The following is a 16,006-nucleotide window of genomic DNA, read 5'->3' as shown; positions in this document are numbered from 1 at the left end:
GTGTTTTGTCCCAAGCTATATACTCTATCCCGAGATATTAATTTCTAACAGGAATCTATCTAATTGGCTTTAGGAAGTATTTCACTACCTGCGTGTAATTAATAATAATCCTTGCATTTGATACAGCCCCCTATCACATCTTTGAGACGTCTCAAAGCGCTTCACAGAATATACTGTGGAAGTGAATTGACTGTATATATTAGTCAGTGAAACGCGGCAGCCAATTGTGCGCAGCAGCGTCCCACAAACAGTCGTGGATTGAGTGATCATATTATTANTTTTTTTGAAGGGATTATTACTCCCGGGAAAGCGATCCGCCAATCAACTAAAAATCGGATTCCTACTTACTGCTGGGTAAACCGAGGCGTGTGGGGTAAGGAAACATGCCTGAGGTTTCTCCCTGGCTGGGAATTGAACCCAGGTCCTCTCGCTTGCGAGGCGAGGGCTCAAACCACTGAGCTACAGGACCCCAGGGTACAGGGTATTCAGGAAGGAGGTGATCGGATGGGCCAAGAAGCCTGTTTTACCCCCCGGGGCCAGTCTTAAACTTCAAGACACAAGGTTCACTCACAGGTTGCGACTAGGTGGAGCTGTGAACTCCAGGTAGGGAGGGCTGGCAGTGTTAGTTTGATTGCTTTTGTGTTGCTGCGAATATATTACTTTGCTATTCAGGATGAGCCCGTCTGTGTTTCCCGGTGCTGTGGCTGAGGCTGGCGGGACCTGCTCAGGGCTTGTACATGCCGTGGAAGGTGACTGGGACTTGGACGTCGACCTCGGCCCGGGCGATCTCACTCAGGTCCTTGGCATCAAGTATCAGGAGGAAGGCTGGTTTCTGGCCCACACCGGGGCTAACCACTGACGTCAGCAAGACTCCTGTGGATGGTAAAAAATCTTTTTTTTTTGTGTACAGTCAATTCACTTTACAGTGTGTTCTGTGAAGCACTTTGGGACGTCCTCCCAACTTAAAAAGCGCTATATCAAGTGCAAGGATTATAAGGGGAGGGAGGGGAACAACAACAACAACTTGCATTTACACAGCGCCATTCACATAGGGTAGAGGGGATGTTAATCTACTCCTTCCCTTGCCTCCTTCAAGGCAATGCCTCAACACCTTCCTCTTGGACCCCGCCTTTTGCCACCCTCCTACATCCACCCTCCTACACCCTCCCTCCCCGGTGACCGTAAGTACAGTCGAAGAGGAAGGTCTACAGATGGGAGGAGGGGTGAAGGATGGGGCAAGGCAGAGGGATCGAGGGAGAGAATGCCAAAGCTTCGAGGTATAATGACTGAAAGCACAGCCACCGAGGATGGACCGGAGAGGACGAGGAACATGCAGGAGGTCAGAGGCCAGCCGAGCGGAGGCAGCGGGTAGTGGAGTGTGAAGTAAGCAAATCGGAGAGGTAGGGAGGTAACAGGGCGTGAAGGGATTCGTAGATGAGTGTGAGGATGTTGAAATCGATCTGTTCAGTGATAGGCAGCCTGACAATTGTATCTGGCATCTTGACGAAAGGCGATTTCAACAGCGTTTAATCAAAAGAAAGTTTTACAACGATTTTCTCCTCGTGAAAAGTTTTGAGGAGTTAAAATGGGGAGAAACTGTCTTCTGTTTCCACTCGTCAGTGGACTCATTAACTACAACAACAAAATGACATTTACAGAGCGCCCTTCACGTCGGGAGGACGTCCCAAAGCGCTGAACAGTCCGGTGTCGGGGCCCGAGTATGGGGGTGAGGGAAGGCAGAGAGGTGGGAGGGAGACCAAAGGTACAGTCGAAGAGGAGGGTCTTGAGACCGGCCTTGAGGGAGGCAAGGGAGGAAGCGAGGTGAAGGGACCATGGGATGCGAGTTCCAGAGTGTGGGGGCAGAGAGGCTGAAAGCCCGGCCACCGATGGTAGGGCAGGTCGGACGGGACACATGGAGCAGACCGGAGCCTACTGAATGGAGGGAGCGGGCAGGTTGGTAGGGAGTCAGCAGGTCAGAGAGGTAGGAGGGGGAAAGGCCTTAAAAGGTGAGGACGAGGATCTTGAACTAGATCCTCTGGGGATAGGGAGCCAGTGGAGTCGGGCGAGGGTGGGAGTGATGGGGTCGCGGAGCCTGGTGCGCGAGAGTACACAAGCTGCATTAAAATCATTAATTACATTAAGATCATCCACAAAAATACCCCAAAGTGAGAAGTTAGGAGAATACAACATACACACTTACACACACACACATGCACACATAAGCATACACTTAAAAACACACACCTATATACAGACACGTGCAAACATATAAACAAATATACACACTTGTACACACACAGACATAGAAACATACACAAACACAAATATACACTTATACACACACAAAGATACAAACTTAAATACACACGCATACAAACACACTCCCTCCGCTACCACGCATCCTCACCATCGTCTTCATCTATGGCGTCCGGGTGAGCCACAAAAATGGGCTCTGAAGGGTATGTGTCCGGCTCCTGCCATATCCAGTGTTCCTTGGTCTTCACGTTCAGCTTGTAGATCTGAACAGAGACAGCGGTGAGCGAGGGGGAGGCACACAGACAACTGGTTACAATCTCTGTATCACAGCGCCGGTAAATCTCTTTTGGAATAATCCAGCATTATTGGTGAAGCGTTCCATTTCCTCTGTGTATGTATGTGTGTGTGTGTGCATAAGTGTGTATGTTTTGTGAGAGTGTGTGTGCATAAGTGTGTATGTTTTGTGTGTGTGCGCATAAATGTGTATATTTTGCGCCTGTGTGTATGTTTTGTGTGTGTGCATAAGTGTGTATGTTTTGTGTGTGTGTGCATAAATGTGTATATTTTGCGCCTGTGTGTATGTTTTGTGTGTGTGTGCGCATAAGTGTGCATGTTTTTTGTGTGTGCATAAGTGTGTATGTTTTGTGTGTGTGTGTGCATAAATGTGCATGTTTTTTGCCTGTGTGTATAAATGTGTATGTTTTGTGTGTGTGTGTGTGCATAAGTGTGTATGTTTTGTGTATAAGTGTGCATTTTGTTTACCCGATCTGGCACAAAGTGGTTGAGCCCCAGTCCATAGGCGTAATTGTAATCCTTCCCACTGTACTTTTGGTAGTTAATCTGTGGAAATTCGAATGCTGTAAGAGAGAGAGAGATTTAGTGCATATTGGTGGGACGTCGCTGTGTGCAAATCGCCCGCAAAATACACAGTTATTCCACTTTACAGTATATCCTGTGAAGCGCTTTGGGACATCCTCTTGCCATGAAAGGAGCGATACCAAATGCAACCATTATTTTTGTGGTGTTCTGTGCCCTCGCTGAACTAATAATAATAATCCTTGCGTATGATATAGCGCCTTATCATGTCATTGAGACCTCTCAAAACGCTTCACAGAATATACCATCAAGTGGAGCGACTGTGTATTTTTGTGAGCGACAGAAAATGCATACAGCAGTGTCTCCCGCAAACAGTCAAAGGCCAATTTTATTTGGGGGGGGGGGATTGTCGGCCGGGACACCTGGAGAGAGAAACTTCCTTCTCCTTAACGTCCACCTGGACAGGCAGACGGGGAGCTCGGTTTAATGTCTCATCCGAAGGACGGCACCTCCGATGAAACAACAGTCCCGCCCAGGGCTGCACTGGAGCGTCAGCTTAGACTGTATGGTTCCACATCACCGCTGTCTGTCTTCGCAGTGGGACCTTGGCGCTTCACCTTGCCGGGGCCCGGAGTACAGGATCTCAGGCTCCAGCCAAACAGTGCCGTCCGACCGGACTGTGGCCGTGGCTGTGGTGGTGTTCAGAGATATAAGATTCTTGCCGTGTTCAACCTGCAGGAGATACAGTAATTACCCACTTCTAACAGTCCTCGGTTTGATACAGCGCCTGTTATAGACTCCCCTCAAGACCTTCCTCCTTGACCTCCCTTCTCCTCCCCTCCCTTCTCCCCCCCTGACCGCAGCTCAGGTCTGAAATGCTGTCACTGTTCAGAGCCTTGGGACATCCTCCCGATGTGAAAGGCGCTATACAAATGTAATCTTGTTGTTAATGTTGTTATAATAATAATCCTTGCATTTGATATAGCGCATTTCAGTCGTCTCAAAGTGGTTCACAGAAGTGTAGTGTAAAGTGTAGTGACTGTGTATTTTGTGAACGAAATGCTGCAGTCAATTGTACACAGCAGTGTCCCACAAACAGTCGTGGACTGAGTGACCAATATTTTTTTGAAGCATTATTATTACCCCCAGAAAGCCAATCGACTAACAACCGGGTTCCTACTTACTGTTGGGTAAATAGAGACACGTGGAGGAAGGAAACTTGCCTAAGGTTTTGCCCTGCTCAGGGTTCGAACTCGGTTCCTCTCGCTTGCGTTGCGAGCGTTCGAACCACTGCACCACGGGAACTACCTGAACATTCTTGAACACACGGCACAAAGAAGGACTCACGGTGTTGATGTCCAGAGGTAGGACGTATCTGCGAACCTCCGGCTGAGGAGCTTTGATGGCATTTGCTTTGAGTTCATCCCAGTTGCTGCGTAGATTGGCGAGCCACAGGTAGTTATATATGAATTCAAACCTGTGGGGTCCAATGTGGCACAGAAATTCACGACATCGAATTACAGTACAGTAACAATTTACAGTTACACAGCGCCTTTCACGTTAGGAGGACGTCTCAAAGCGTTTAAACCAATGGCTGGGGTTTGGGGGTTGGGGTTGGGGGTTTGAGGGTTGAGGGTGGAGGGTTAGAAAGATGACCAAAAGTCCAGTCAAAGAGGTAGAGGTTTCTCTCTACGAAACACTTCTCCTCCACTTCATGTGGACACTTATTATTATAATAATCCTTGCGTTTGATATCACATCGTCAAAACGTCCCCAAATGACTAACAGGATGTCAGGTAAAGTGATGTGACTGAGTATATTTTATGGGTTGAACGCAGCAGCCAGTTTGCACCCAGCGACGTCCCACAAACAGCCGCGAAGCGAGGGAACAATTTTACCTGGAGGATTGTCCGCCAGGACACCGGGAGAGAGAAACTTACAATGCAGTAACAATTTACATTTACGCGGGAGGATGTCTCAAAGCGTTTAAACCACCGGGTTTACGCTGAGAAAGATGTTTAAAGATGGAGTTAATTAGGATCGAATAGCGCCGCGGAATCTTTAACATCCGCCACAGACAGGAGCTCGGTTTAACGTCTCACCGAAGGACAATTGCGGTTATCTGAGGATATGTTAGAGCTGGGAAGTGTGGAGACGTAGGGTGTTTGTTTGTGTGTGTGTGTGTGCGCGTGTGTGTGTTGTAACACTGAGACCAGAGAGAAGAGACGAGTTATAGTTCTAATGGCCTTCACTGACTGTCAGTAATGAGTCTCACATAGCGGGAGGGTTTGGCGGGTTGGCAGTCAGGACCTATGACATTGTAATAGTGTGTGGAATGGGTGGGTGGGGGGAAAAGAGGGCAGGGGGGTTGTTAGCGGAACATTGTAAAGAGAGACCCATTGCCGTGCGATTCTGTGGAGCCAGTGAACACGCGTGTCTCGTGGCTGCCGGTACCTACCCCTTCCAGCTGCACACATCAGCAACGATGAAGCCGTTGTCCTCGTACGTGTTAATGTGGTGGAAGATGTTGAACGCTGAGGTTCTGTACTTGACTCTGTTATATTCACCCGTTTTCTTGTTCGCAACGTGGAACCACGTCTGTGAAAGAGACAGGGATAACAATAATCCTCGCATTTGATAAGACGCCTTATCACGTCTTCGAGACGTCTCAAAGCGCTTCACAAGATACACCGTAAATGAATTGACTGTCTGTTTTGTGGGCGAACGTCGGCAGCCCATCGCGCACAGTAGCGTCCCACAAACAGTCGTGGATTGAGTGACCAAATTCAAGGCTATTCAGTGTGAGTTGCAAAGTCCTCCTCAGATACTTCTGCCTCTAAATGTTTTCTGCACATCAGGTACAGTACTGTATAGGGAAAGAATGGGCTATCATAGCTTGAGTATGTATTGGTTAGACATGGTGCAGAAACCTTGCTTTCACATCAATAGTACATGTGTATTTAATAATAATATTATGTGTATTTGTGTATTTGTTATGTGTTAGTCATTTAAAATCAGACTTATACATAACTTTGCATAAGTCATGTATGCTATGACTTATGCAAGTTTCACATAACTCATGTTCTGCATATACAACTTATGTGAGGTTTACTGTTTGTCGGACCACATTATTAATAACAACAAGAACAATAATATAATGATGATAATCCTTGCATTCGGTACAGCGCCTTTCAAGTTGGGAGGATGTCTCATAGCTCTTCGCAAGATTTACTGTGAAGTGCAGTGACTGTGTATTTTGCAGGTGCAGCCAATTTGCGCACAACAAGGTCCCCGCAAACAGCTGTGAAGTGAATGGAAACCCGAGGGGGAGACGAAAGAGAAACTCTGCTTTCAAAATAGCGCCGTGGGATCTTTAACGTCCACCTGGAAGGAGGGAGTGAGGGTTTAACGTCTCATTCAGAGGACGGCGGCTCGGACAGTGCAGCAAACCGGAAGCAAGCGTCCGTGTCCTGATCAGTGCGGAACGCCGGGAATACTCACTCCCATGGAATCGTTGGATTCGAAGCAATCCATGTAGGTGGTGCTGCGCAGACTCCATGATGTGAGGAACTTGAACAGGTTGATTTTCACGGGCTGCTCCACAAACAGGATATAGTTCTCACAGAGACCGAAGCTGTGTGTGAGCAAATGGTGGACTCAACAACCACAGCAACAATAACAAACATTTACACAGCCGCCTTGCACGTCGGGAGGGCCATTCCAAGTGGCTGGACAGTCAGGGATTTGGACCCGAGCTGGGGGTTGGGATTCAGGAGGGGTGGAGGGGCAGCGAGGGTGGGGGTGGGGGTGTGGCTGAAGGTGCGGTCGAGGAAGAGAGTCGAGGGAGGGAGGGAGAGAGAGGCCAGGGACTGTGGGATGGAGTTCCAAAGAGTGTGGGCAGAGAAGCTGAAGGCCTGACTGCCGATTCAGATCCCCCTCTTACCCCCCACCCTCCATCACACTCAAACCCCCACCACCCCCACCTCCCAAACACCAGAAATCGTCAATAATTATCACCTGAAGACAGACCGATCGACTAACTGTGCGAAACTGACCTGTGGACGTAGGAAGGCTTGAATCTGTCGCTGCACGGAAACTGTACAACCACCTCAATTTTATTCAGAGGATTCTGTTTATCTGCAATCAACAACTTGCATTTATACAGCGCCCTTCACGTGGGGGAGCGTCCTGAACCGCTCGACAGTGGCGGAGTCTGACCCCGAGCCAGAGGGAAAAGGAGTGGGGGAGGTGACCGTAAGCACGATCAAAAAAGGAAGGTCTTTAGGCGGGATTTAAAAGTGGGGAGGGAGGGGGAAAGGCGGAGGGACTTAGGGAGGGAGTTCCAGAAAATCACGAGAGACAGAGAGATTTCTACAGCAGCTTATCACGTCTCAAAATGCTTTACACTCGTACAGTAACTGAATATTTTGTGGGCGAAATGTGGCGGCCAATTGTGCCCAGCAGCGTCCCACAAACAGTCGTGGATTGAGTGACCAAATTTTTTTTTAAGGGATTATTACCTTCGGAAAGCGATCCACCAATCGATTAACAACCGGGTTCCTATTTACTGCTGGGTAAACGGAGGCTAAGGTTTTGCCCTGACCCGGGGAATCGAACCCAGGTCCTCTCGCTTGCGAGGCGAGTTCTCTAACCACTAAGCTACAGGATTCAACAAATAGGTACCTGGCAGTGCTGGGGGGATTTTGATGATGTTGTAGGCAAAAGCAAATCTCTTGCCAAAACAGTTGCCAATATTGTAGACGGTGCCATCGGTCTCGATGTGCGGGTGTGCTGTGGCTCCGTTAATGACGCAGTATTTACACAGATCCACCTGTCCCCGCGGGAATAATAATTAGATAATATTAATAATAATGATAATAATCATGATACTTCCATTTGGTACAGCGTCTTAATAATAATAATCCCCACACCAATACACACACATACGCCGAGACACATGCCTTTCACATCGGAGGATGTCCCAAAGAGCTTCACAGGCTTTACTATAAGTGCAGTGACTGTGTATTTTGTGGACAGCCAATTTGCACGCAGCAATGTCCCCTCAAACACCTGTGAAGTGAACGACGACAAATTTGAGCACCTGCATCTGTGTAAGAGTGAGTTGCTGTGGTGTTTGGTGTGCCGGCCACTTCGATGATATCATGTGTTCTGCAATCAGTAAACTGATGCTTCCCACCTCCCACCCACCTTCACACCAACACACAACCTGCATACCATCACACAAATACACACGCACACACACACCAACACATACCCTGACCTTCACACCAACTCACACTTACATACCATCACACACCTGCACACGCACACATACACCTATACCAACACCCACTTCATCACGCACATGCACACACCCACACACTCACACCCCAACACACACTCACACACCTACCCACTCAAACTAACACACACACCCCATTCATACACCCACTCCCCCAAAGTACTAGACATAGAAATGAGGAACCTTTTCTACAGTCTCCAGGGTCTCTGGGTTGACCTTGGTAATGAAGTTGGTTTCAGTACAGGCGTAGTAATCTTCCCCAACGGGGTACACATTTACCAGGGCATTGTCAGTGATCTCCACACCCTGGAAATAGGAGAAAAACCTGGAGCGGGTAAAAAAAAAAGAAAGAATATTCGTTACATTTGTTCCAACGCCTTGTAAGGTTCAAAATGCCTTCTCTGGCAATGCAAAGGTTCTCCTCAGTGCTGGATGGTGATCCAGGTAGTGTGTCGGCCTGGACTGGGAGCTGAGAGGCGTGACGTGGGGTTAGACCCCAGAACTAACCTTCTGACCCAGAGACTGTAAACATTCGGGAGGTTCACAGTTAATGTGAACACAGGTAATGTCCCCTTACCCCACCCCCCACCCCAAAATTATGCTGCCCTCACTCACTGACTGACCTGACCACTTACCTGGTGTGTCGTTGTGTGTGTTGGAGTATAGGTGTGTGTGCATGTGTAGGTGTGTGTTGGTGTGTAAGTGTGTGTGTGTATATGGGTGCAACCATTCACTCCAGGTTAAGTCACCCCAGTCGGGTAAGGAGGAGGAGGATGGGGAAGGGGGAGAGAAATAATCTGACATAAAAGAATAATATTTAAGTGCAGTGACTGTGCGTTTTGTAGGCAAATGAACTGTTTACCTGGAAAAGATGTTCTTGCAGGGATCAGGGTAGCCAAAGGTTCCAAATTCGGTGATGACCACTCGCTTTTCAGTGATCGCCCTGACATAGGCATCTGTTTTGATAAATCTGATACGAAAGATGAAGAATATTATTTTGTTTTACCGTCTCACACGACCAGTATGGGGGGGGGGGGGGGAGGACTGAATCGGGATCAACAGCGATCCAGTCACACAACTTCCCCCCCACCCCCACCCCACACCCATCGCTGCAGTCGAATCTGTCAAGACTCACACAGAAATATTGCCAGAAATATTGGGTGAGGTACTATACGGGTTTGGTAGAGAGAGGGGAACAAAGGAGAGAATTGGCAGAGAGAAGCTTAAACATGGTGTTGAGAGCCCAGTGCAATGTTAACCACCACTACAACAACAAATGCCATTTACACAGCGCCTTTCATGTCGGGGGGGATGTTCCAAAGTGCTGGACAGTCAGGGATTTGGGAACCGAGCTGGGGTTTGGGATCAGGAGGGGTGGAGGAGGGCAGGGAGGGTGGGGGTAGGAGGGGTGATATAGGAACGGCCGAAGAGCCGGGCCTTGAGGGACGCAAGGGAGGTGGGCAAGGCGGAGGGACTGTGGGATGGAGTTCCAGCAAATTTTTGATAGTAAATTACCGTCTGTAGTAGGTAACCTCTCCGTTCTTGAAGTCGAACTTGTGGAGGAGAGCCTGGCCGTCAAACAGGTGGTAGAAGGGTTCGGAGGCCACCTCGAAGAGCCCGGGGCCACATCGCAATAGGCTGCCCTTCAGCCACGTGGGCAGCGCACCTACACACCAACACAACCTCCACCGTCAACAATCGCGGTAACACGGCAACTTCGCAGGTCTGCTTTAATAATAATAATCCGTGCATTTGATACAGCGCCTTATCACGTCTTCGAGATGTCTCAAACCACTTCACAGAATATACTGTAAAGTGAATCGAATGTATATTTTGTGGGCGAAATGCGGCAGCCAACTGCGCACAGATTTTGCACATCTAACATTCACACGTACAACGTATAATAATTCCATGTTTTTCCCACAAAGTGCAGTTCACTCCACTTTATGGTACATCCTGTGAAAGCGCTTTGAGATGTCTCAATGACGTGATAAGTAGCTCTATCAAACTCAAGGATTAATACTACTATTTGAAAGCCTGACACGTCTTGATCTGCAGTGTCAGACGCTTAAAGAAGTGGCATGCAAGGCTGGCCAACCAAGAGAAATTGGGGGAGGAAAGGTAGTCGCCGGTAAAGATTTTTCTCGCAGTTAAAAGGAAGAAGGTAAATAAATTAAAGGTTCTTGGAGAGGAACTGTTTTTGGTTCCGTTTATAGAGTTCGTTATAAAGTTTATAGAGGTTCGGCGGCTTTGCTATCAGCTACTAAGCCCAAAGCTTTCGAACTCCTCCAATCTCTCCGCCTTGCCCCCTCCTTCCCCTCTTTTTAGATCACAACTGAAGACCTTCCTTATCGACCGTGATTACAATCACCGCCTCTCTCCCTCCCTCCCTCTCCCTGGCTCGGCATCGGGCTCCACCACTGTTAAGCGCTCCGAGACGCTGCCCCACTGGAAGGCGGCCGAGTTGTCGTTGCAACGGACCTGTGATCCTCGTAGGCAAAGGCTCTGCCGTCTCCTCCACTGTCTCAAACAGCTTCCTGTAACCAGCGCTCGGGTGTTCGACCCTGGAATGTTTAGAGAGAAGTGTTTATTCCCCAAGAGAGAAAAAAAAGTTTTACATATTTTTCCACCGCAAATACACTTCGGGTTCAAGAAAAAATAAACAAAATGTCTTATTTCCCCTCTTGTTTAAACATTGACTTGAGAAAGTAAACCTTCACTTACTGGCGTGCCATGTTTTAAGTGCTTTAAAGTGGTCCCAAGTACCCCAACCAGCAGCGAAGAAAAGCCAAAGGTTTTCACTGGCGACAAGATCATACAGAGCAATTTTTAAATTAAGAGGTTTGGACAACTATTTAAGCCAAGCGACGGGTCTTAGGAGAACAATAGGTGCTTTCAGTCTTGCAAATCCGTATGTTGGATCTCACAATGTACAAGCCAGCTCTGTGCGAGTTGCTGAGATTCCTTGTTCATTCATGAACGGATTAGAGGAACGCACTCTGCCCCCACTGCCGTCTTACGGGGCTTACTTACCGGGGGCGCAACACAATTGCCTCTTGAGACGGGGTGTCCTCAGCTCCGCAGAGGCAGCAACGACACCTCGCCCTTGCTCCGTTGGACTTTCTGCGCAGTCTTATTGCGTCCCCCCCCAAAAAAAAAACACTGTGGGTAAACCGTTTGGCAAGAAATGTTGGCGCCTTTGGGAATTTTCTTGGAACTTTTACGGGTCAACCACAGCCCAGAGAGCCTCAGATGTATTTAATTAATAATAATCCTTGCATTTGCTCTAGCGCCTTATCCGGTCATCAAGACATCTCCAAGTGCTCACAGAATATACTGTAAAGTGATTTTACTATATGTTATGGGCAAAACGCAGGGTCCCACAAACAGGACTTTAATATTAAACAGTGATGATCCTTCTATTTGATCTAGCGCATTATCATGCCAAGGCTTCTCAAAGCGGTTTAGAAGATATACAGCAGCCAGTTTGCGCTCAGCAATGCCCCCACAAACAGCCATGGGTTGAGTGACCAATTTTATTTGGGGACTCAGTGACAAGTTATCAGGAGTGGTGAGTTAGGCATACATAAATAAATGTGCGTGGGATATTGACTGCATGATGACTCAAGTGGCAGTGACAAGTTAAGCCAGTGGTCAAGTTATCAGGGATTTCGTTGTATCACATGAGCCTGTTACAACAACAAAATTACATTTGTATAGCGGCTTTCATGTCGGGAGGACATTCCAAGGCTGAACAGACAGAGTTACAGACCCGAGCTGAGGGAGGATGGTGGGCAGTGGGGGGGAAGCAGGGAGATTGAAAGTACGGTTGAAGAGGAAGGTCTTGAGGTGGGTCTTGAAGGTGGCGAGGGAGAGGGCGAGGCGGAGGGTCTGCGGGATGGAGTTCTCGAGGGTGGGTGCATGCTGAAGTGGGAGTCGTCGTAATCCCGGATGCTCTCTCTCTCTCTCTCTCCCCCCTATCAGCGAAGCACTGTGAAACAGTTGGTGGGGGAAGAATCAAATGTCACAGAGGAAATCACACTTCCCAATTCTTTGCTCTCTTTCCTTTTCTGAAGCATTTCAAGTCCCAATTTACGGAGATTTCCCTTTGATCAGCTGGGCGTCTGACTCAAATGGGAACCTATCACCATGCTTAAGAGTCCTGTGGTTTAGTGGTTAGAACACTCGCCTCGCCAGTGAGCGGACCTGGGTTCAATTCCCACACAGGGCAAAACATTGGGCAAGTTTCCTTGCTCCACACACTCTGTTTACCTAACAGTAAGTAGGAACCCAGTCGTTAGTCGATTGACCGTTCGCTTTTCCGGGGGTAATCATCCTTTCTAAATAAATAATTAATTGGGCACTCAATCCACGACCGTGTGTGGGACGCTGCTGTGCGCAATTGGCGATCACGTTTCACCCACAAAATATAGTCAATTCACATTACAGTACATACTGTGAAGCGCTTTGAGACGTCTCGAAGACGTAATATCAAATGCAAGGATTATTATTGAGTATTATTAAAAGTATATCCAAAATCAGAATTCCATATTGCAATGCCGCAAACCTACAGTATTTTGGACAGTTTGGCAAGAGCCAAGGCTTGGGTATGTCCGAGTGCGGATTGATGTAACTGCTGGAGTTTATCCAGCTAAAACTGCATAGACTGGCATTGCGATCACTGTCTGGCAAGCTTCCCATTACTTGTGTAGCTAGGAATTACTTTACCCATTAAAGCTTTAGCTTGCACGGTTAACAGGAGTCAAGTGGAGCCAGATGGATGTGTGGAGGTCCCGAAACAAATGGCGCCACAGTAATAATAATTGGCCTGCGACTGAAGGGGGGGAAATTCAGAACAAATCTGTGGAGACACGACTTCAGTGAGCGAGCAGTAAACGTATGAAACAGGCTCCCTAGGCAGACAGTGGAAGCAGAAACATGTCGTTTGTTTCAAGAATGATTAGACAGATTTCTGCTAGAAAATAATATCTCAGGATACAGACATGTCAAAGCGAATGCCACGATGGTGAACGTTGAACTAGATAAACATTGGTCTTCTTTCTCCTAACAAATTCTTATGTTCTTTACGTAGCGTCTTATCACATCGTTGAGACGTCTCAAAGTGCTTCACAGAATATACGTGACGTGGATCGACTGTATTTTGTGAGCTAAATGCGGTAACCAGTTGGGCACAGCAGTGTACCATAAACAGCCATGGAGTGAATGATCAATTTTATTTGGTGGGATTGTTCGCCAGGACAACAGGAAAGAATAGTTCTATGGGATCTTTAACATCCAACTGAATAGACAGACTGTTAATCTAAGGATAATAATCTGATAACAGCACCTTTTACATCAGGTCATCTCAAAGCTGTAATAATAATAATCCTTGCATTTGATATAGCGCTTGTAATGGGTTATGATTGCATTTTGCAGGCAATGTGAAATAGATGAGATAAGGGATGGTCTTTGCTCTGCGCACTCTCCCAAGGCAGACTATTCTCGTCAGTTTGTGCATTGTGAGTCGCTTCCTTTAATAATAATAATCCTTGCATTTGATATAGCGCTTTTCACCTCAGGAGGACGTCCCAAAGCACTTCACAGAACACACTGTAAAGTGAATTGACTGTACATTTGTGGGCGAACGCGGCAGCCAATTGCGCACAGCAATGTCCCACAAACAGTCGTAGATTGAAAATGACCAATTTATTATTGTTTTGGTTTTGGAGGGATTATTATTAGGCTCTGTGTGGAGTAAGGAAACTTGCCCAAGGTTTCGCCCTCTGCCTGGAATTGAACTCAGGTCTCTCGCTTGCAAAGCGACTGCTCTAACCACTGAGCTACAGGACTCCACAGGACTTTAGATAGTTCAGTGATCAAAATGGGCCTCTGCACTGCAAGTTTATATGGTTCTACATCTATGGGAGCTTGGCCAAAGAGAACGGTGTATTAGATTCCTCTTATGGTATATTCTTATCTTTCACAATATATTCTGTGAAGTACTTTGAGACTTCTCAACAATAGCTATATAAAATATAAGGTTTATTATTATTACTCTTAATAGCTCCCAGCTTTTAGTGAAATAATTAGCATCTTTCGACCATTTCCTTTGCTGAAGCACTTCAGAACTTCTCCTCCCGATAAAGAGGACAGAACTAAAATGAACTGCTTTGGCTCAAAGACACGTTTGGTGCATGTTAGCAGCGTGTACAGTGCTGCAGGTCAACGCTCAGTTCTTAATGTAGGCTCTGCCTTAAAGCAACAGCTAAGACCAAGTAGAGACACAAGTCATGGAGAACCAGGATACAGATACATCAAGGCTAGTTGGTGTAGTCCCAATTATAAAATAACCTTTTCATTAAAACCTGTAAAAAGACCTCTGCTGTTTTGTGTCTGCTCCCATTAACAGTCCTGGCATTTAACATCCCTCAATTAGATGGATGTTTTGTAGCAAAGGTGGACACGGACCACGTGAATGTTGACTCAGCAGGCGTGGATGTAATCGATAGCCAGATGTGCACAATTAATGCCTCATTGAGAGGATGGATAATAAGATGACAAAAATACATCATGAGGCGACTGAACCATCAAACCCACATTTTCAGGCGAGATCGACAATACTGAAACTGCTGGCTCTGAACCCTGCCCAGTTAAGCGCAGTGATTAACATGGACGGACACAAATTGGAAGGACTGCTGCATAATAACTTGCATTTATATAGTGCCCTTCACATGGGATAGCATCCGGAGCCCTTGACAGTGACAGAGACTGACAACGAGCCAGGGCCAGAGGAAGGGGGGAAGGCGACCGTAAACATGATCGAAAAAGGTCTTTAGGCAGGACTTGAAAGCGAGGAGGGAGGGGGCAAGGCAGACGGATTGAGGGAGACAATTCCGAAGTTTCAGGGAGTAGTGGCTGAAGGAATGGCCATTGATTGTGGAGCGGAGGGGCTGAGGGACAAACAGGAAGCCGGAGCCAGCCGAGGGGAGGCAGCGGGTAGTAGAGTGGGGGCGGGGTGCAAGCAAATCGGAGGTACAACAACTTGGATTTATATAGCGCCCTCCACCCCGGACAGCGCCTCAGAGCACTTATGTATCAAATGCAAGGATTATTATTTTAAAAGGAAAAAAAGGTAGGGAGGTGTGAGGACACAAAGGAATTTGAAAGCAAGTGAGAGGATCTTGAAATTGATCCGTTGGATGATTGGGAGCCAGTGGAGCCTAGCAAGGACTGGTGTAATGGAGAGTTTTCTTCTTATAATACTTACATTTAATTGCAAGATGTCTTCAAGACATCTCAAAGCACATCACAGCAAATTTTGTGCACGAAACACGAGAGCCAATTGCAAACAGCATTGTCCCACAGTGGTGGATTGAGTGACCAAAATAGTTTTTTTATTTTGTTTTTTTGAAGGAATTATTATCCTTGGAAAGCAATCCGCCAATCGACGAAGAACCGGGTTCCTACTTACGGTTAGGTAAACAGAGGCGCGTGAAGTAAGGAAACGTGCCAATGTTTCACCCTGCCCAGGAATCAAACCTGGATCCTCTCGCTCGCGAAGCGAGTGCCATAACCAATGAGCTACAGGACTTCTTTCCTTGAAGGACAGAGTGTTTCTCTGACCAAAAAATG

The 16,006-nt window shown here is 47.2% G+C and overlaps 1 protein-coding gene across 1 annotated transcript; it reads right to left on the bottom strand.

The window, feature by feature from the left end:
* Positions 1–427: 427 nt before the first annotated feature.
* On the bottom strand, positions 428–11,184 carry LOC103189136 (retinoid isomerohydrolase RPE65). Its single transcript, XM_007909431.1, has 14 exons — positions 11,099–11,184; positions 10,856–10,938; positions 9,890–10,040; positions 9,237–9,344; positions 8,558–8,699; positions 7,756–7,903; positions 7,128–7,209; positions 6,574–6,706; positions 5,531–5,670; positions 4,420–4,549; positions 3,690–3,804; positions 3,019–3,113; positions 2,408–2,519; positions 428–873 (listed from the first exon to the last, which is right to left on the bottom strand). Exons 1-14 carry the CDS (start codon positions 11,107–11,109, stop codon positions 725–727), a joined length of 1,599 nt encoding a protein of 532 aa, XP_007907622.1. The 5' UTR covers positions 11,110–11,184; the 3' UTR covers positions 428–724.
* Between the last annotated feature and the right edge of the window lie 4,822 nt (positions 11,185–16,006).

Source organism: Callorhinchus milii, unplaced genomic scaffold (assembly GCF_018977255.1).
Source record: "Callorhinchus milii isolate IMCB2004 unplaced genomic scaffold, IMCB_Cmil_1.0 Scaffold5, whole genome shotgun sequence".
Taxonomy (NCBI): Eukaryota; Metazoa; Chordata; class Chondrichthyes; order Chimaeriformes; family Callorhinchidae; genus Callorhinchus; species Callorhinchus milii.
This window is presented reverse-complemented; position numbering and strand designations above follow the sequence as displayed.